Source organism: Mustelus asterias, chromosome 15 (genome assembly GCF_964213995.1).
Source record: "Mustelus asterias chromosome 15, sMusAst1.hap1.1, whole genome shotgun sequence".
NCBI lineage: Eukaryota > Metazoa > Chordata > Chondrichthyes > Carcharhiniformes > Triakidae > Mustelus > Mustelus asterias.
The window spans coordinates 3,142,188-3,164,676 of NC_135815.1; the positions used below are offsets into that span (position 1 = coordinate 3,142,188).

Here is a 22,489-nt window from a genome sequence, read left to right on the forward strand (position 1 = left end):
ATAAACTGAAGGTCGATAAGTCCCCTGGGCCTGATGAAATATATCCTAGGATTCTTTGGGAGGCAAGGGATGAGATTGCAGAGCCTTTGGCTTTGATCTTTGGGTCCTCGCTGTCCACGGGAATGGTGCCAGAGGACTGGAGAATGGCGAATGTTGTTCCTCTGTTTCAGAAAGGGAATAGAAATGACCCTGGTAACTATAGACCGGTTAGTCTTACTTCGGTGGTTGGTAAATTGATGGAAAAGGTCCTTAGGGATGGGATTTACGACCATTTAGAAAGATGCGGATTAATCCTGGATAGTCAGCACGGATTCGTGAAGGGCAAGTCGTGCCTCACAAATTTGATTGAATTTTTTGAAGAGGTAACTAAGTGTGTTGATGAAGGTAGGGCAGTTGATGTCATATACATGAATTTTAGTAAGGCGTTTGATAAGGTCCCCAATGGCCGGCTTATGATGAAAGTGAGGAGGTGTGGGATAGAGGGAAAGTTGGCCGATTGGATAGGTAACTGGCTGTCTGATCGAAGACAGAGGGTGGTGGTGGATGGAAAATTTTCAGATTGGAGGCAGGTTGCTAGCGGAGTGCCACAGGGATCAGTGCTTGGTCCTCTGCTCTTTGTGATTTTTATTAATGACTTAGAGGAGGGGGCTGAAGGGTGGATCAGTAAATTTGCTGATGACACCAAGATTGGTGGAGTAGTGGATGAGGTGGAGGGCTGTTGTAGGCTGCAAAGAGACATAGATAGGATTCAAAGCTGGGCTGAAAAATGCCAATGGAGTTTAACCCTGATAAATGTGAGGTGATTCATTTTGGTAGGACTAATTTAAATGTGGATTACAGGGTCAAAGGTAGGGTTCTGAAGACTGGAGGAACAGAGAGATCTTGGGGTCCATATCCACAGATCTCTAAAGGTTGCCACTCAAGTGGATAGAGCTGTGAAGAAGGCCTATAGTGTGTTAGCTTTTATTAACAGGGGGTTGGAGTTTAAGAGCCGTGGGGTTCTGCTGCAACTGTACAGGACCTTGGTGAGACCACATTTGGAATATTGTGTGCAGTTCTGGTCACCTCACTATAAGAAGGATGTGGAAGCGCTGGAAAGAGTGCAGAGGAGATTTACCAGGATGCTGCCTGGTTTGGAGGGTAGGTCTTATGAGGAAAGGTTGAGGGAGCTAGGGCTGTTCTCTCTGGAGCGGAGGAGGCTGAGGGAAGACTTAATAGAGGTTTATAAAATGATGAAGGGGATAGATAGAGTGAACGTTCAAAGACTATTTCCTCGGGTGGATTGAGCTATTACAAGGGGGCATAACTATAGGGTTGGTGGTGGGAGATATAGGAAGGATATCAGAGGTAGGTTCTTCACGCAGAGAGTGGTTGGGGTGTGGAATGGACTGCCTGCAGTGATAGTGGAGTCAGACACTTTAGGAACATTTAAGTGGTTATTGAATAGGCACTTGTCTTCTTGAACCACTGCAGTCCACCTGGTGTAGGTGTGCCCATGGTGGCGGGGCTTGTTGGGCCATTGTCATTTCTAGCACCCATGTCGATGCCACCAGGTCCTCCCGGTTATTCCTTTTTGAATTTTATGTCGCAATTTGGTACAATGGAGTGGTTCACTCGGCCATTTCAGAGGGCAGTTAGAGTCAACACATGGATCTGGAGTCACATGTAGGCTAGACCCGGTAAGGATGGCAGATTTCCTTCATTAAAGAACATTAGTGAACCAGATGGGATTTTTATGATGATTGATGTCAGTTTCAAAGCAACATTCCCTAGCTTCCAATTCCAGGGCTGGAATTCTCTGACAGTTTGTACCCCATTACCGCAGCAAGCAAGGATAGAGAATTTGGCACTATGTCTAATCTCCGTGTACTGCAGCAGGACGAGAGATGCCCATTGGTGTGAACGGCCAGGGAATTCCAGTTCAGACTTTTGCAAAAGTATGAATTAGGAGCAGGGGTAGGCCAGGTATTAGTTCATTGAATTAATTAGTTAAATGAATTTTAATGCAGTGTTGGGATTTGAACTTGAGTCTGTCCCCATGGATTACTAGTCCAGTGACATTAATGCTACGTCACTGTTCACGCATCCGAAAGCGAGTGTTGCTTGTGGATGACCTGTTTGTTCCCAACGCAGCAAATTCTGATTGCTGCAGAGCTTAGGGGGAACATTGAATGCTGCGCAACCACGTGTGTTTTACTCGCATGAAATGGAATGACTATTAAACTCTGTTCTCATTGCCAGGTTGCCCCAATGTGATTATCTCTGAAGACTCTGTTGGTTTAAAGGTGTAAAGGCAGGACAAGCTGGAGTGGGAGAAAAGGACTTTTTTTTTCCACCCTCGGCCATTACAACAAGGACTCGTTCTCTTCCCTATTAGACACCAGAACCAACTGAGTTCCAGCGCTCGACCTTCCTGGAGTGCAGCCGTTGCTATATTTTGCTCTGCACAGGCTGTGATACAGTCAGAAAGGAACAAAAAAAAAGACTGTTTCTATTTTAATGGGTTTGTCTTTGCACTATACACTGTGGTCCATGCGCTGTGTGTCATGAGTTCAATGGGAAACCTGTGTATTGCTGCAAACAAAAGAAACTGACTGACTTTTACAATCAGGGATTCTGCAGATCAAGAATATAATTTAACTAGTGAATTCTCACTTTATATCTAGCATGCTGTATAGCGATGGCTTTAGCATTTCCTTTTAAACAACAGTTGTTAAGTACACTGATGAAAGTCTATTTCTACCATTTGAGTCACCCGCTTCCAAGGGGCCATGAACTGTTTGCACTGGATTCTCGCCAGTTTGCTACGTGCCCTGAGGGAAGGTCAAACTGGTACAATCCTTCTCGTTCATCCAGCTACAACTGCTGCAGGTGTCACTGTGATGTTAGAATCTGTATCAGTGATATGGATGGTTCCATGGTTCCCACGATGCCACCAGGACCAGAACAGAGCTGATCACTTCTCTCCGCGATTGTCTCGCTTTCTCCTGTAACCTTCCCGCCCCCCCATCCGTACAAAATGTTTGTGTTTTTGGAGTTTACTTGCCAAACAACCCACTATTTTGCCTGGTTGATCTCTCATCTTTCTGCCACCTTTTTGGGAGTGAGAATTTTTGTGAACCTTATTTTTATAAACGGGTATTATCTGGTTCCACAGTTACAGATTATGTTATGCAAGCGAGTGCACCGACTGCATCAGTCTGTTCCTCACAGTGTTGTGATGCCGAAACCTTGAGGTTTCAGTACAGGAGGAGGCCATTCATCCCACTCTGTCCATCAAGCTGTTTTCTCATCCCTCTTCCCCGCTCTCTCCTCTTAGTCATGTATCCTATTTGCTTCTAATATTTATCCAGCTCTCCCTTTTTTAAAAAAGATTCAGCATCTACCCTCAAGCAAACAATCCCTCTTTCTGTGTGTGATAACTTTTAACTAATGTTTCAACCAGTGGAAACAATCTTTCACAGGGTGTTTCTATTCAACCCCTTCTGTGTTGCAGTGACAACAGTCCCAATACAGGAACAGAAGTAGGCCATTCAGCCCCTTGAGCCTGTTCCATCACAGTGTGACCATGGTTGATCAGTAATTACAGAAACAGATTGCGTAGACCAGGCCTGCATTCCCTTAAGTATTAAGCGATGATCCAAGTGAATGTTTAAGATGATTAAAGGATAGAGGAAAGGTGTTCTATTTTCTCTTGTGGGGCGAGTCCAGAATGAGGGAACATATCCTTAAAATTCGAGCGAGGTTGTTCAGGGGTGATGTCAGAAAGCACTTCACACACACTGGAAATCTGGGCGTATTCCCCAAAGGGTGATGTCGAGGGTGAGGGTCAGTTGAAAATTTCAAAACTGGCATTGGTAGTTTTTTGTTAAGTGGGCGTACTATGGTTTACAGAACTAAGGTGGTTAGGTGGAGTTAGAGTGTTCCATTTGACCCCTTAGTCTGTCCCACCATTCAGTGGAGTCATGGTTGGTCTGAGACTAACTGTATTAACCCACCTTTTCCCAGGTATCTTAATTTTTTTGCTCTTTGTTCACCAAAGATAATATCGAAGATTTTAAAATTAGCGAAACATTTGTTGTATCTGAAGTCCCTCCCTACGACAATGGTTCCCATGGTGATGAGTTACAGCCCATCACGTTGATGAAGGCCCCAGTACTAAACACAGTACCTGAACTGTGGTTTATCAAATTTATTGCGAAAGTAAGAAGATTATTATTTATTCTTTTGAGATGTAGATGCTGCTGGCTCGACCATCCCCGGTAGCCATGGGAAGATGGTGCTGGGCTTTCTTACCAGTCTTAATATAACTGAGTGGCTAGCTGGGCTACTTTCAGAGGCTAATTTGACTCAACCACATTATTGTGTGTCCGCAGTCATACACAGGCAGACTGGGTGAAGACAATTGTTTTCTTCCTTAATAGACATGAGTAAATCTCTTGGGTTTTTATGAAAATCTGAACTTGGTGGTCACTTTTACTGATGTAACACTTTATTTCTAGATTAAGTTTCCATGTTTTCTAGATTAATAGTGTAGCATGTAACCACCACACTACTGCACACTCTATGTCACTAAGTTTAAAGCCAAAAATTATATTGCCTCCTGGTCGGGCTTATCTATCAGTGCGATTACTTTCAGGGCTTTATGCATTTGCACATCTGGATCTCTTTCATCTGCACTCTGCAAAATCGTTCTCTTGCATATTCACTCCTATTCCATACTTCTCTATTAAGGTATATTCCCCCACACTTACACAAACTAATTTGTACCAGTCTGTCCATTCCACTAAACTGTCCATGTCTTCCTGAAGATTTTTCACAGCCTACCTCACTGTTTTTACCAAGCCTCCTACTTGTGTGCTATCAGATAATTCTGAGATGATCTTCCTTGATCACATTCAAATAATCACCTCTAAAGAAAGAACTTGAATTTATAGCTGTCAGCTATCGCTCGGTGCATGGCACTGCTGCCTGTGATTCAGAAAGGGGTTTAGTTTGAATTCCATTATGAGTACACTATCCGGGCCGATGCTGCAGTCCAGTTCGGAAGAGGTGCTGCCCAGTCGAGGGTGCCAACCTTTGGATGAGACGTTAAATCAAAGTCCCAACTTTCCTCTCAAGTGGAGCTGAATGATCCCATGCTCAATTTGAAGAAAAGTAGGGGAGTTGTCCGCAGTGTTCGAGCCAACATTTTTCCCTCAATCCCTCAACCACCACCTCTGGACACATTATCTGGACCGTTGTAACATTTCTGTTTCTGGGATCTTGTTGAGTGAAAATTCTTTTGCCATGTTTCTGACGTTGCTATAGTGATTATACTTCAAAAGAGCTTCATTTGCTGTGGAGTGGTTTGGGATGTTCTGAGTCCTTAACGCTGTAGAAAATATACATCGGCTTTTGTGAGAACAAGGGTGAACTCTGCACTGATTTGTGAGTAAGCCACTTCCAATCCATCTGCAGATCCATTCAGTGATTTCTGCCTCACTTCATAACTTAAATATTAATTTCATTGATCAAGTTTATAATTTAAACTTTGACTACTCATCCAGTTGATATCCTTTTTTAGGGAAAGAGTGGCCATTAACTTTATTGCTCTTGTGGTGTGTTTGGGTATGTTTTACAATCAGGGGAGACAGCAGAAGATTGGGATTGCAATAAATGGGATGCACGGAGCTACACGGGGAGTTATTCCTGGCAGTAATTACCAGATGAAATATCTGACAGATCTTGCTAACAGCCTCCTGTCGAATACAGACCTGCAGCCAGCTCCTTTTTCAAAAGGAAGACCATTTGCTGGCCACAATCTCCACACAGCTTTACATTTGATTATTTAATTGCTTCAGTTCATTTTCAGCTTCAAACTTAACTCGTTTAGATTTAGTCACCAAAATCCAGGCATTATCAATGTCCCAGGTCAAGTTGTTAGAGGTGTTGTACCTCTAATCAGGTGGGAGACCTTGGTTACCTGGCCATTTTGGTTGTTTGCTCAGGTGAAGCTATCAGAAAAATGTTCCACATTGATCCTCACTATTGTACATAATTGTTTTGATGACCACTGTTAATATTCATTCTAACATCTATAAAAATGAGAAATTCTACACAAACCACATGACTGGTGCGTCTCACTGTGATTGGTCCCTGTATTCCTGGTTGGATTGCCAATTCTGGTAAGGTGAATTCCAGGAGGTTCCGTCCCGACCATCCCTCCCCCAGTGGCCCTGTCTGGAGGTTCCGTCCCGACCATCCCTCCCCCAGTGGCCCTGTCTGGAGGTTCCGTCCCGACCATCCCTCCCCCAGTGGCCCTGACTGGAGGTTCCGTACCGACCATCCCTTCCCCAGTGGCCCTGTCTGGAGGTTCCGTTCCCGACCATCCCTTCCCCAGTGGTCCTGTCTCATGTCATTGGCTACCTGATGCATCCATCCTCAGTTTGACCCGTCTTCAAACAGCCAATTGGAAAACAGGCAAACTCTTCACCCAATTGACCAACAGTCAAAAATCATCCAAATAAATTCTCAAACCACCTCTCAACATTTTTATCGATAAATGTTCAAACTGCAAAAGAAAATATTTTTCTGAATATCTGATCTCTCCCAGATTTTGCTTGCAGCATTGTACAGGAAGTTTCTAATTTCCAAATCCTGGAGGGTTGATAACTTGGTTTGCTGTCAGCATGCTTTCCTGAGGCTGTATGTTACATATGTGCTGTGGTGTTCTCAGTCTCCACTTGCGTTTCCCACCATGACTAATGCCAGTCACCAGCCAGTTCACTCCACGTGATGTTACGGCTGGGAGCCTTGACAATGTTCCAGCTGTAATGCTCAAGATAAGCACCAGAACTAGCAGCGCCACGATCCATCACTGATCCAGTACAGCTACAGCACTGACATCTACTCAACAATGAAACATTGCTGGGCTATATCATTCCCACAAAAAGCAACACAAATCCAATTCTGCAAAGTGATGGAAGGGGTCATCGACAGAACTACCAAGTGGTAATTCCTCACCAATAACTTGCTCATCAGTGCTCAGATTGCATTCTGCCAGAACTACTCGGTTCCAGAGATTATCACAGCCAGATGTGAACGACATGCATTTCAGACGTGAGGTTAGTGACTGCCCTTGACATCAAGGGAGAATTTGACTGTGTGGCATCAGGAAACCCAAATAAAATTAAACTCTGTGAGAATGCAGTAAAAAGTTCCATTGATTGGCGTCGAACCAGGAAGGCTGGATGTGGTTGCTGGTCAATATTCAGCCCCTGGACATGGTTGCAGGAGTTTGTCAGGGTAGTGTTCTGTGCCCAACCATTGTTAGCTGCTTCATCAATGATCTTTCCTCCATCATCAGATCAAAAGTGAGTACATTTGCTGATTGCATCAGTTCAGCACCATTTGTGACTCTTCAGGTGCTGAAGCAGTCAGCATTAGTGTCCAGAAAGACCAGGGCAACATTCAGGCTTTGTCTGATGAGTGGCAAGTAATATTCTTGTTCTGTAAGTGCCATTAACCATCTCCATATCTATGTTGCCTTGACTTTTGCTGAATTGCTCATCAGTTTCTTTATTTGTGGGACATGGGCGTCGCTGGTCAGCATTTATTGCCCATGCCTAGTTGCCCTTGGTGGTGAGCTGTCTTCTTGAAACACTGATACAACTGTGTCTTGCTCGGCCATTTCAGAGGTCATTTGAGAGTCAACCACATTGCTGTGGTTCTGGAGTCAGTTTTTTTTAAAGTTTGAGTGTCATAAGTAGGCTTACATTAACACTGCATTGAAGTTAGTGTGAAAATTTCCTTGTCACTCCGCTCCTGGCACCTGTTCAGGTACAGTGAGGGAGAATTTAGCACGGTCAATGCACCTAGCCAGCATGTCTTTCGGACTGTGGGAGGAAACCTGAGCATCCGGAGGAAACCCGCGTATATACGGGGAGAACGTGCAGACTCCACACAGATAGTGACCCAAGCCACCAGTCGAAACCAGGCACCGTGACGCGGCACTGCTACTGCTGCCATGTAGGCCAGATCACGGAAGGGCAGCAGATTTGTTTACCTCGAGGACATTAATGAATTTTATTTGGGTTTCCGACGATCGACAATGGTTTCGTGGTCAGCAGCAGATTCTTAATTCCAGGTATTTTTTATTGAATTCAAATTCCACCATCTGCTGTGGTGGGATTCGAACCTGGATCCCCAGAACATTAGCTGAGTTTCTGGATTGATAATCCAGCTATACCGCTAGACCATTGCCTCCTATTACAGAGTGGGAGGTGGTTTACAGTGGTGTTTCCTAAGGATCAGTTTTGCGTCCACTACTAGATTTAGACTCGGGTGTAAGGAGCAGCATTATAACATTTGAAGATGATACAAACTTCTCTGGTGGGTCGGGTCAGGACAATCGTGTGTCGGCCATTTCGTGAGATTCACGCATGTGTTCCTGACGCATGTGCGTCTCCCAGAGCCAGAGAACAGGCGAGGTTGGGACCGCACTGGAAACCGTGGGAAGACAGGAAAGTGATTTTAATCTGTTTTAAATATATTTTGAATTTATTTTAACTTACGGGGTCCGATAGCATCTCCCACCCCGCTAGAGGTATTTCATTCCGTTTAGAGTAGCTCCCCATGTTCAGAGAATTAGCAGAAGACCCCGGTGGAGTGAAGGGGAGGCAATTGGGGCACCCCAGGGGGTCGGGGGGGTGTATCCCCTGGACATGGGCATCCTGCCAGAGCCAGTCTGCCCTGGCACTGCCCAAGAGGCAAAATGCCCGTGGCCTGGGGCACCTTGGCACTGCCTATCGAACAGTGCCAATGGGGCGGGGTTGAGGGAGTGATTGGTGGGAGTGGGGGGGTCCCGCTGCCACTCTGCAGAACGGATTGGTCTGGGCTGCAGGGAGGGCAGCAATTGGGACAGGCAGGGGGGGGGGTGGGTTGGTCTGCCAGATGGGGTCAGCGGGGGGACTGCTGTTGGGGGGGGGGGGGGGATTGCCACTGGTGTTGGGGGGGTGGACTGGACATTGGGGCGCTCCTGGATTGGGGGTTCTGGGGGCCGCGATTGGGCCATGGGGAGGGCTGGAGGGGCAGCACTGCGGGGGTCCCAGGCTGGCCAGCGATTGGGGAGTCTGACAGATCGAGGCCACTGCGCATGTGCAGAGTTCGGGAACTGTCAGACTCCGGCGTGAATAGGCCCCCCCATCCCCCCAGGTTTTTATTGAGATTCACGATTGTGACCTCTGCAGTGCAGAGTGCGGAGATTCGGGTCTCAGGTTGCACTGAAAACAGTCGTGATCTAGACCAGTTTTCTCACTAATTCAGCACTTTTGGGAGAATTGCCCCCTTGGTTTGAGGCTAGTTATAGATTTTAGGATGTCGGAGACAGACCAGTGAACCGGGCATTTGCAAAGACGGTTTATCAAAAATGGTCTGGCTTTGGCAAGTGCCAATGAGCAGAAACGCATTGATGAGCATTTATACAAATCCTTAAAGGTAGCATTACGAATCAATCAGGTGGGGGAATAAAACATGTGGGTTACTCGTGTCTGTGAAGATCAGAATAGAATGTAAAGGCAAAGAGATCAGATGGAACGCTATAAATCACTGAATCAAAAATGTCAAGGTTTCAGACACAGCGGAGATTTACCAAGATGAGGGGAGTTTGGAAAAGTTTAGACTGGGGTTCCCCTTAAAACAGAGAAGGTCAACAGGTGACTGAATGGAGATTTTTCAGATGGTGAGGTTTTGATAGAAAATCTATTCCCTCTGGTGAACGGATCAATAACCAGCGATCATCGATTTCAAATCACTGGGTAAAGATCTAGAGTAAGAAGTTTAACAACACCAGGTTAAAGTCCAGCAGGTTTATTTGGCATTTGCTACCAAATAAACCTGTTGGACTTTAATCTGGTGTTGTTAAACTTCTTACTGTGTTTACCCCAGTCCAATGCCGGCATCTGCACATCATAAAGATCCAGAGGGCAGATGGGGAGAAATGAGAATTGTCGGGATGTGGAATACTCGAGCTGGGAATGTGCAGAAATAATCGGAAAAGAGAGTTGGACAAGTGCTGGAGGATGAGCAATTTCCAGGATTGTGGATAAAAAGCAGGAATGTGGGATGAAGCACAAAGACCCAGTACACACACAATGGGCCCAATGGCCTCCTTTCTTTCCTGATGTGAGTTTCTATGAATCTAATTTTAATTTCCAGAGTTTTTGATCCAGGAAACTGAAGATGATTCACAGGAGTATTATCAGACACAATCTGACCTGGAGGTGGACTTGATGAAAGAAGCAGCATTTTATACACATTAGATACAACAACACTTCATTAAAATCAATTCAGTCTCAAATGAATCGATCAAGGTTTGTTTTTGCTTGTGATTAAAGAACACAACATATCAATTTATTCTAATTTATATTCAGCGATTTACATTCGCAGTGAGTTCTGTTTTCTAATATAATCGCACAGATGGACAAAGTCGTGCTGTAGGCAACATTAATGAGAGACTCAGTGGCTGCAAATTCCTGCATCATCATCTCTTGAAGTGACTCACTTTCCCTCGTGGTACCCGAGTTGGGCTTTCAGTTGCTTGATAATTTGCTCTTTCTCCTCCAATTTCAGACACAGCGTTCTTTTTTCTTGTTCACTGAGAGCAAGTTGTCCAGTTGCAGCTGCAGAAAATGAATAAAAGTTATTCGCCCACAAAGAATTTAGGGATGAAATCCCATGGGCGTTCCTTATGTTACACTCGCCTCAACGTCACAAGGGAACCAATGTCTGACCTGTGCACACCACTCATTTTCAAACAGATTTGAGGCTGATGTAATTTCCCACACCATGATGTACATGGAAAGTGTGAGGAGATTGCCGTGAGCAGTTGCTTCAATGGGCATTCACGGGATTTCAGTGAACACAAATTGAATTCAGACCGCTACACATAGTGTCATCAGCGACCTGTCAGTAAGCCATTATCAGGAGAATTACAAACTTTTTATGGTGGTGGGTTTAAAACCTTCTGCAGGATTCTCTGTTCCCGCCCACCAGGAATCTGACTGGAGGTTGGATGGGAATCTCTACAGTGGCATGGTGGCACAGTTATCACTGCTGCCTCACAGTGCCAGGGACCCTGGTTCAATTCCTGGTTTGGGTCACTGTCTGTATGGAGTTTGCCTCCCCAGGTCTGCGTGGGTTTCCTCCAGGTGCTCTGGTTTCCTCCCACACTCTAAAGATGTGTGGATTAGGTTGATTGGACATGGCAAATTGCCCCTTAGTGTCAGGGGAATTAGCAGGGTAAATAGGAGGGGGTATGGGGATAGGGCCTGGGTGAAATTGTCAGTGCAGGCTTAATGGGCCAAATGGCCGCCTTCTGCATTGTAGGGATTGAATGATCTACCAACTGCATCTATTCAGTGAGTATTGTTCCTGTGTCTGTTCAGAGTAGTATTGTTGCTGGACAGAGCTGGGAAATGGGCCTGGTTCTATTACGATACTGCTCTATATATTTTCCAAGCAGCCTTTTCCTATGGGCCCAGGATTATACTGTCCACCCGTCATGCTGTGCCAAAGGATTATGTTTGGAGAGTTTCTGGATCTCTTCAGAAATCCCACCCTTCAACCTTAAAAATGTTTTGCCTGATATCCTGGAAATTGGGATCTGGTCCGTGTCCCAATTAAACTCCAGGAGAAGCCTCATAACTTTCTCTGTCAAATGTCAATGAAGAGCACTCAAGTTCCCTAAAGATTTGAAAGATCTCTGATTTTGTGTTCTTCCCAGACTTTCTATCTGGCGTTGGGGGGGTTAATGGCCCTTCTCTCAAATTCGTCAAGAGTCCAAGCAGTCGGTGTCCACTTGAAGATTTCAAAAGAATTCCATCGCCAATATCTGACCCCGGATCAGTTTCAGCCTTGTGAGTCGTGCTGAGGAATCCTGAGTGAGGCCCAGAATATCCAAAAACCAACATTTCCCCAACAAAACTAGCTAGTCTAAAATAATTTTCATTTGGTGGTACGCTCAAGAACATTCTGGGGTACACTTTGAACTGGACTGCAATTACTCAGGAACATTAAAGATGGATAAAAGCAAATTACTGCAGATGCTGGAATCTGAAACCAAAAGCGAAAATGCTGGAAAATCTCAGCAGATTTGGCAGCATCTGTGGGGAGAGAAAAGAGCTGACGTTTCGAGTCCAGACCCTTTTTCGAGTTACTTGACCCTTTGTCAAAGCTAAAAGGCATCGAAAGTGGGAGATATTTATAATGGAGGGTGAGGGAATGAAAGATGAGTCATCGCCACAGAAACCAGGGGAAAGGCTGCTAATGGCAGCTCATAGCGAGAATCAAGGGTGTGAATGGCCAAACAGCAGAGAAGCTGAAATCAGAGGGTAAGATGTGACAGATGGAGAGGGGGAGAATGGGTGGGAGAGAGGTAAAATTGAGAAAAATGGGGAGAAAAGATAAGGAAAATAAGGGGAAAGCGGGGGGAATAAAGAAAGACAAGAAATAAAAGGTAGAGAACAGTGAAAAATATAATAAAATGAAAACAAAGGGGTGGAGGTGGGGTAGAGCTAATCATCTGAAGTTGTTGAATTTGATGTTGAGACCGTAAGGCTGGAATGATGTGTTTGTTTTAAACATTGTCCATCAATCTGTACACACAAATGTCAAGGACATCTTTCCAGACAGTCAGCCTTCCAGTGAAGGCGACGCTTGTCTTCCTTTCTTGTTGAGTTGGTGCCAGACTTTAAGCTTCTATAGAATGAACAACGTCACAAGACGGTGTATGGGTCACAAGTATTGAACAGGATATCAATTTGGAAACATTCACCTGGAACGTGTTAGGAACCAGATCATTGGAAACACAACAACCAAATCCTCCATTCACATAGTTATTAGATGGGACAAAATGGTGTTAATGAGTAAAGGCGCCCAAACTTATATTTAGAAGTTTAGAGAAGTGAAAACTACGACAGAATTCTTTCTCATTTTGAACAGGGGAGGAAACCAGACAGCAGCAGATTATTTATCTGTTATATGTCTTCCTGATTCTTCTCTCCACTGACTTCAATGGAAATGGAATTCACACCAGGTATATAACAGGTGGCCAATTTGCACCCCTGCTTAAGGTCAAAATTACCTCAACAAGTGAGTTCTTACAATCAAAATTATTCTCTTTCAAAGAAAAAAATGAGCAATTATTGCGAATGTTATACCTCAGACAGAACCTTACATCAAATTGCCAAGAAAATCTGAATTATAATCCCACAAATGTCTAAAAGTCACTGTTGAGAGATTCGACATTGTCACAATGACAGAGAAAAAAACATTGAATAGATTGACAGATATAAACATTGACAGATATATTGGACTTTCAATTTTGAAATTTAGTTTTGAAAAATGGACATACATTATTTTTATTAATTTGCAGGATGTGGGTGTCACTGGCTCGACCAGCATTTATTACTCATCCCTAATTACCCCTTGAGAAGGTGATGGGGCGCTGCCTTCTTGAACTGCTGTAGTCCATGTGCTGTAGGTACACCCACAGTGCTGTTCGGGAGGGAGTTCCAGGCTTTTGACCCAGTGACAGTGAAGGAACGGTGATATATTTCCAAGTCAGGGTGTTCAGGATCACTAATTCATTACTGTTGCTCCAGCATGAAACACAATCATCAAAATGTAACTTGCCTGTTAGTTCCCTCGCTTTATCTGCTATTAATTTATCCATCATTCAAACCAGTTCAGATTCAGTGACTTTTTCTTTCAAATACCTCTCCAAAACTTCATTTGCCTGTTTTGAAAAGAAAACATGTGAGTGAGAAAGTACACCTGTGTACTGAGAATATCGCCATGATTATTATGCGCAGATAACACCTCCCTGAGACACAAGAGTTAGATCATTCCCAACAGTCTTGGAATGAGAAAGTATTTAAATGGTTGGTGAACTTCCAGATACACTTGTTGCTGTTCAGATGTTAATTTGTACATCAGAAAATGTGTTTCTCACCACGAAAGGGCCAAATATTTCCAAAATATCCAAGAAAATGCGACAGACCTGCAATCATGTGTGACAGATGTGTTGAGATTATCGACATCTCCACTCCAGCTGTATATGACCAGGGCAATGAGGGGCCCAGGTCACTTTGAAAAGGAGTCTATATAAGTGGGGCAGCACGTTGGCACAGTGGTTAGCGCTGCTGCCTCACAGCACCAGGGACCCGGGTTCGATTCCCGGCTTGGGTCACTGTGTGGAGTCTGCACGTTCTTCATGTGTCTGCGTGGGTTTCCTCCGGGTGCTCCGGTTTCTTCCCACTCCAAAGATGTGCGGAATAGGTGGATTGACCGTGCTATATTGGCCCTTCATGTCAGGGGGACTAGCTACGGTGAATGCATGGGGTTATAGGGATAGGGCTTGGGTGGGATTGTGCTCGGTGCAGAGTCAATGGGCCGAATGGCCTCCTTCTGCACTGTAGGATTCTATGATTCCATGAAGCTCAGGTCCCCCGTCGAACCGTAGATTTCAGTTCAGACAGAATCTCTTAACCAACTATTCAATCTGAATCACTGAATTGTTCTACGGTAAGTAAACTGAAAACTTTGGGTGAATCTGGCAGCAGTGCAAACCTCACCTGGAAGAGGGAATGGGAACAGATAGAAACCTGATGTAACAGGCATGCAAAACTAGGTTTATGTGGTTTATTTAGACTTTCAGAAGGCTTTTGACAAGGTTTCACATAACAAACTACTATGTAAAGTGAAAGCACAATGGGATTGCAGGCAATGTCTTGAGGGTACAGAGTTTTGGATGAGCACAAGTTTATGCAGAGTGGAAACTCTGGCTGCACTCCCCAGAGGAAGCGTCACTCTCACCATTTCCAACACAGACAAACGGTTCTTGAGTGAGATGCACTCTGGGGCTTTCCTGACAAGCTGCCTGCCTCCGTTCTTCTGATTGATGGGCACCCATTCCCTCTCTGACTGCACTTCCTTAAGCTGCGAGGTGACCACATCTAAAACCTGCTGTCCACGTAACTCTCACCCTCGCGGGTGCATCGCTGAGCCTCCAGCCGATGCTCAAACTCCAAAACCCGCAACTCAAGCTGATCAAACCGATGGCACTTCCTGTAAATGTGGTCATCCAGACTGCAAGCAGCATCTAGGAATTCCCATATACTGCAGGTGGTACAACACACAGGACTGAGCTCCCCTGCCGTAACTTTAGTCTAAAGATACTTATGTTAAATATATGCCCAGGAGAAGTTTATTTAATGTTCTTTGTTTAAAAAAGACCGAGAACTCTCACCTTAATATAGCTCTAAAGTGGAGAAAACAACTTACTTACTGAGAGTGTGAGGAGTGCTCTGCATCAGTGCTCCCTCACAGGCCAGCTCCTGTAGCTGTAACCTGGGACGAAGTGGAAATGGTTGAGAGCTTCAGTTTTTTAGGTGTCCAGATCACCAACAACCTGCCCTGGTCCCCTACGCCGACACTATAGTTAAGAAAGCCCACCAACGCCTCTACTTTCTCAGAAGACTAAGGAAATTTGGCATGTCCTCTCTGACTATCACAACGAGATCTACGACTGGATCCTGAACTTCCGAACCCACAGACCACAATCAGTAAGGATAGGCAACAACACCTCCTCCACGATCATCCTCAACACCGGTGCCCCACAAGGCTGTGTCCTCAGCCCCCCACTATGCTCCTTATAAACCTATGACTGTGTCGCCACATTCCCCTCCAACTCAATTTTTAAATTTGCTGGCGACACTAGCGTAGTGGGTCAGATCTCAAACAGAAAAGGGACAGGAAAGGGATAGAGAATCTGGTGAGCTGGTGCGGCAACAATAATCTCTCCCTCAATGTCAACAAAATGAAGAAGATTGTTATTGACTTCAGGAAGCGTAAAGGAGAACATGCCCCTGTCTATATAATGGGCATCAAATAGAAACGGTTGAGAGTTTCAAGTTTTTAGGTGTCCAGATCACCAACAACCTGTCCTGGTCGCCCCCATGCCGACACTACTGTTAAGAAAGCCCACCAATGCCTCTACTTTCTCAGAAGACGAAGGAAATTTGGCATTCGGCTACATCCCTCACCAACCTTTACAGATTACCATAGAAAGACAGCTTGGTATGGCTTCCACTCTGACCAAGACCACAAGGAACGACAAAGGGTCATGAACGAAGACCAGTCCATCATGGAAACCAGCCCCCATCCATTGACTCTGTTTACGCTTCCCACTGCCTTGGAAAATCATCCAGCATAATTATGGACACCATTCACCCTGGACATTCTCTCCTCACCTTCTTCCATGGAGAAAACGATACAAAGGTCTAAGGCCACGTAACAACCGACTCAAGAACAGCTTCTTCCCTGCTGCCATCAGACTTTTGAATGGACCTACCTCGCATTAAGTTGATCTTTCTCTGCACCGTAGCTATGACTAACACTACATTCGGCACTCCTTTCTTTCTCTATGAACGGTATGCTTTGTCTGTATAATGCGCAAGAAACAATACTTTTCACTGTATGTTAATACATGTGACAATAATAAATCAAATCAAATCATCATCGAATATATCTGGATTGATTTGATATACTCGATCATTCCCCTTTTCTCCGAATTCTCACTGTCTCCAAATTGCCAATGACTCAGTTCCAGACCCGCTCTGGTGTATTTACACCACACGGACTGCAGCAGGTTAAGAGTTGGGTCACCACCACCTTCTCAAAGGCAATTCAGGATGATTAATATTTATACCTTCATTGTATTGCCCAAGTCGCAGCGATATCTTTCTTCCAATTCAGCTCGTTCACACATATATCTCTGATAACCTTCAATCACAGCATAGCCACCGGCCTTTAACTTGTCATCCACTGGTTCAAACAGAGATTTTAAGAGATTTTGATTTTTTTCTGTCAATTCTTCATCTTCTTCATTATGTTCAGGGTCATGACCTTGGCAACGATGCTGAATCTGAATTGGAGACATCAGTTCAAACAAGATTGATGTGTCATTATTGAATCAATATGTCACTGTTACATTAGAATGCTGCTTTTAATTATTCACTCAGGAAATGGGCAGCGCTGCTGAGGATACATTTACTCCGTTTTTCAGGTCAAGTCAGTTAAGAGTCAGCCACATTGGTGAGGGACTGGAGTCACAAACAGGCCCAGACCAGGTAAGGTCAGCAAGTTCCCTTTCCTAAAGAACATTAGCCACCCAAATGGGTTTCTGTGACAATCTAACAGTTTGGCAATCCCTTTTACGAAAACATTTATGAAAATATGGGACTATTTGCCGAATGGAGTTTTCAGTCCACGGCTCCGAGCGCAGGTTTTAAGTTTTTTTTAAAGTTTATTTATTAGTATCACAAATCGCTTACACGAACAGTGCAATGAAGTTACTGTGAAAACCCCCAAGTTGCCACACTCCGGCACCTGTTCGGGTACACTGAGGGAGAATTTAGCATGGCCAATACACCTAACTAGCACGTCTTTCAGACTGTGGGAAAAAACGGGAGCACCCGGAGGAAACCCACGCAGACACGGGGAGAACATGCAAACTCCGCACAGACAGTGACCCGGGTCCCTGGCTCTCTGAGGCAGCAGCGCGAAACACTGTGTCATCGTGCCACCCCGTGCAGGTGCTGGTACTTGCTTGTCAATTTTTCTTTCCTTTCTTGCTTCTAAAATTGGGAAATGTTGAATTTACTGAAGCGGGAAAGATGAAGAGAGTTGCAAGAGAGTCTGTGTAAAACTCTCTCTTATCTTCCTACATGACAGCAACGATCACATCAAAAAGATCTCATTGGTTGTAACTAGATTTGGAACGGCCTGAGACTGCGAATGATGCATGTATGCAGAAATATTGATCATTTAAATGGATGTCTGGATGGAATCCCCTTCACTGTCGCAGCCACCAGCCAGATTCACTGCATTGTGAATTAATGTTTGCATTAACACTGTGTCTCTGGGTTTTTACATGATCCTTACTCTTGTGATTCCCTGGCCTCCACCCTTATCTCAACCTCTTTAATCTCTAGTTCAGCCTGAGGAATGTCTCTACTTCTGCCCCAGTTTCATTCACACTTTTCCCTGTTTCAAACTCTGGACTCTGAAGATTATGGACAATGCCAATGTCGTCATTGACACTTGAGTTTGCTGCTTCCAGTTTCCACGTGTTCCGAGTTCTCAAAGTTCCCTGGCTGAATACTTCTTGGATTATTTCCACAAATGATTGGATCGCTATCATCCTATGGCAAGGAGTTCTGTTGGCACAGTGGTAGTGCCCCTACCTCTGGACCAGAAGCTCCGGATCCAAGTCCAGCCCCAGGATTTGTTGGCTCTGACTTGCTAGTTCAGAGGATGGTTCAATGGGCTGATAATCAGCTTGGGAATCCTCCCATCACTTCCCCATTATTCCAACTACAAGATGCACTGCAGGAACTCACCAAGGATTTTTTGGCAGCACTTTCCAAACACGCAGTCTCCGTCACCTAGAAAGACAAGGGCAGAGAGTGCATGGGCACCACACCATCTCCAACTTCCCCTCCAAACCAAGCCCCATCCTGAATTATATCATTCCTTCACTGTCAAAGAACAAAGAACAATACAGCACAGGAACAAGCCCGCGCCGCTCCCTGGTCCAAACTAGACCATTCTTTTGTATCCCTCCATTCCCACTCCGTTCATATGGCTGTCTAGATAAGTCTTAAACGTTCCCAGTGTGTCCGCCTCCACCACCTTGCCTGGCAGCGCATTCCAGGCCCCCACCACCCTCTGTGTAAAATATGTCCGTCTGATATCTGTGTTAAACCTCCCCCCCTTCACCTTGAACCTATGACCCCCTCGTGAACGTCACCACCGACCTGGGGAAAAGCTTCCCACTGCTCACCCTATCTATGCCTTTCATAATTTTATACACCTCTATTAAGTCTCCCCTCATCCTCCGTCTTTCCAGGGAGAACAACCCCAGTTTACCCAATCTCTCCTCATAACTAAGCCCCTCCATACCAGGTAACATCCTGGTAAACCTCCTCTGTACTCTCTCCAAAGCCTCCACGTCCTTCTGGTAGTGTGGCGACCAGAACTGGACGCAGTATTCCAGATGCGGCTGAACCAACGTTCTATACATCTGCAACATCAGACCCCAACTTTTATACTCTATGCCCCGTCCTATAAAGGCAAGCATGCCATATGCCTTCTTCACTGCCTTCTCCACCTGTGACGTCACTTTCAAGGATCTGTGGACTTGCACACCCAGGTCCCTCTGCGTATCTACACCCTTTATGATTCTGCCATTTATCATATAGCTCCTCCCTACATTATTTCTACCAAAATGCATCACTTCGCATTTATCAGGATTGAACTCCATCTGCCGTTTCTTTGCCCAAATTTCCAGCCTATCTATATCCTTCTGTAGCTTCTGACAATGCTCCTCACTATCTGCAAGTCCTGCCAATTTTGTGTCGTCTGCAAACTTACTGATCACCCCAGTTACACCTTCTTCCAGATTATTTATATAAATCACAAACAGCAGAGGTCCCAATACAGAGCCCTGCGGAACACCACTAGTCACAGGCCTCCAGCCGGAAAAAGACCCTTCCACTACCACCCTCTGTCTTCTGTGACCAAGCCAGTTCTCCACCCATCTAGCCACCTCCCCCTTTATCCCATGAGATCCAACCTTTTTCACCAGCCTACCATGAGGGACTTTGTCAAACGCTTTACTAAAGTCCATATAGACGACATCCACGGCCCTTCCCTCGTCAACCATTTTGGTCATTTCTTCAAAAAACTCCACCAGGTTAGTGAGGCATGACCTCCCTCTCACAAAACCATGCTGACTATCGTTAATGAGTTTATTCCTTTCTAAATGCGCATACATCCTATCTCTAAGAATCTTCTCCAACAACTTCCCCACCACGGACGTCAAACTCACCAACCTATAATTACCCGGGTTATCCTTCCTACCCTTCTTAAATAATGGGACCACATTAGCTATCCTCCAATCCTCTGGGACCTCACCTGCGTCCAGTGACGAGACAAAGATTTGCGTCAGAGGCCCAGCGATTTCATCTCTCGTCTCCCTGAGCAGCCTTGGATAGATTCCATCAGGCCCTGGGGATTTGTCAGTCTTTAAATTCTCTAACAAACCTAACACTTCTTCCTTTGTAATGGAGATTTTCTCCAACGGTTCAACACCCCCCTCCGAGACGCTCCCAGTCAACACATCCCTCTCCTTTGTGAATACCGACGCAAAGTATTCATTTAGGATCTCCCCTACTTCTTTGGGCTCCAAGCATAATTCCCCACTTTTGTCCCTGAGAGGTCCGATTTTTTCCCTGACAACCCTTTTGTTCCTAACGTATGAATAAAATGCCTTGGGATTCTCCTTAATCCTGTCTGCCAAGAACATTTCGTGACCCCTTTTTGCTCTTCTAATTCCCCGTTTGAGTTCTTTCCTACTTTCTTTGTACTCCTCCAGAGCTCCCTCCGTTTTTAGCTGCCTGGACCTACCATACGCCTCTCTTTTCTTTTTGACCAGTCCCTCAATTTCCCTGGTTATCCACGGTTCTCGAATCCTACCCTTCCTATCCTTCTTTTTAACAGGCACATGCCTGTCCTGTAGCCCTAACAACTGTTCCTTAAAAGACTCCCACATGCCAGATGTGGATTTACCCTCAAACAGCCTCTCCCAATCAAGAGCTGCCAATTTCTGCCTAATCCCACTAAAGTTAGCCTTCCCCCAATCCAACACCTTACCCTTGGGACACCACTCATCCTTTTCCATCACTATCCTAAAGCTAACAGAATTGTGGTCACTATTTGCCACATGTTCCCCTACCGAAACTTTGAAGACCTGACCGGTCTCATTCCCCAGTACGAGGTCCAGTATAGCCCCCTCTCTCGTCGGGCTATCTACATATTGTTCCAAAGAACCCTCCTGTACGCATTTTACAAATTCCTCCCCATTCAGAGTCCCTGCTCTCAGCGATTTCCAGTCTATACCAGTGAAATTGAAGTCTCCCACTACAACAACCCTATTTTTCCTGCACCTATCCAGTATCTTCTGACATATCCGTTCTTCCACTTCCCTTGGGCTGTTGGGGGGCCTGTAGTACACCCCCAACATAGTGACTGCGCCCTTCCTGTTTCTAAGCTCCACCCAGAGTGACTCGTTACATGACCCCTCTGAATTGTCCTCCCTCTGCACCGCTGTAATATGCTCTCCAACTAATACTGCTACTCCCCCACCTCTTTTGGCCCCTCCTCTGTCTCGCCTAAAACACTTGTACCCCGGAATATTCAGCTGCCAGTCCTGTCCCTCTTTCAACCAAGTCTCTGTCACCGCAACCACATCCAAATTCCTCGTGAGCATTAAGGCCCTAAGTTCATCTGTCTTACCTGCTACGCTCCTTGCATTGAAGTATAAGCACTCCAGACCTCCAGGTCCAGTGAGGTCATCCTCCCTCAGAGTGCTCTTCTTCTTTGCCAGCCTTGTCCCAGCCCCAAGCTCGTCCCCAGCCTCTACACTTGTAGACCTAATATTTTGATCCCCTCCCCCCTGCCATACTAGTTTAAACCCCCCCGAACTGCACTGGCAAAACTCCCAGCCAGGATATTCGTGCCCTTCCAACTTAGTTGTGACCCGTCCTTCTTGTACAGGTGCCATCCTCTCCTGAAAACTTCCCATTGATCGAGGAAAATGAAGGTGAGTCCTGAGCTGAGTTAGTGAGTCACTCACCTGTTGAAGGAGCAGTGCTCCGAAAGCTCGTGATTCCAAATAAAACCTGTTGGACTTTAACGTGGTGTTGTGAGACTTCTTACTGTCTCCTCACTGATGGCAGGAGCTCAGGACACAGTACTCCCTCGATGTGGATGTTTTGCAGCTTGTGCTTAAGGATATGAAGCTGACGTACACTCTCGACATTTCCGAGACCTTCTGTGTCCAACAGCAGTCGGCAGTGATGTTGTTTGCGAGGGTGTGGGACACACCACATCCAGATACCCTTTGTGTGAGCTTGTGCCGTCTCTCCAACTGAAAAACCTGAGCAGAAAAATACATTTAATTTGAATTTGCTGTCAGAGACAAAATGTGACTGTGTTTAGATTATTAACTATCTGCAGGATTTGTGAGAATCTCCCGTGGTGAGAATAAATTGTTCAAACGTCTCCAGAACACTGTGTTTATTATGTAATTAGGGACAAGTACATTTCTCCGGTTGATAACGCAAGAGTCACCAATATCTCGGGAGTATTTTTTAATTTAATTGCTGGGTGAGTTCGGTTCAATTCTTTGTTTTTTTTCTTGATGAAAACCATTAAAATCCAAAGATGTGCAGGTGAGGTGGATTGGCCATGTTAAATTTAAACTGCCCCTTAGAGTACCAAAATATATGGGTTAGGGGGAATTAGCCAGGGAGGAGGGGGAGAGGGAGGAGGAGGGGGAGAGGGAGGGGGAGAGGGAGGGGGAGAGGGAGGGGGAGAGGGAGGG

General features: G+C 45.3%; 2 protein-coding genes across 2 annotated transcripts in view; one reads left to right on the forward strand and one right to left on the reverse strand.

Annotated features, from left to right (window-relative positions):
* LOC144504274 (butyrophilin-like protein 2) overlaps nt 1-2,720 on the forward strand; it is a 30,009-nt gene extending 27,289 nt beyond the window's left edge. Inside the window, exon 6 of the mRNA XM_078229371.1 lies at nt 2,242-2,720. The gene's annotated coding sequence lies outside the window, so the exon portion shown is untranslated. The remainder of the gene's footprint in view (nt 1-2,241) is intronic.
* Nucleotides 2,721-13,717: 10,997 nt separating this feature from the next.
* Nucleotides 13,718-21,925, reverse strand: LOC144504881 (uncharacterized). The gene is made up of 4 exons (XM_078230632.1): nt 21,911-21,925; nt 18,444-18,488; nt 16,751-16,966; nt 13,718-13,777 (listed from the first exon to the last, which is right to left on the reverse strand). The coding sequence occupies exons 1-4, from the start codon at nt 21,923-21,925 to the stop codon at nt 13,718-13,720; spliced, it is 336 nt and encodes a 111-aa protein (XP_078086758.1).
* Between the last annotated feature and the right edge of the window lie 564 nt (nt 21,926-22,489).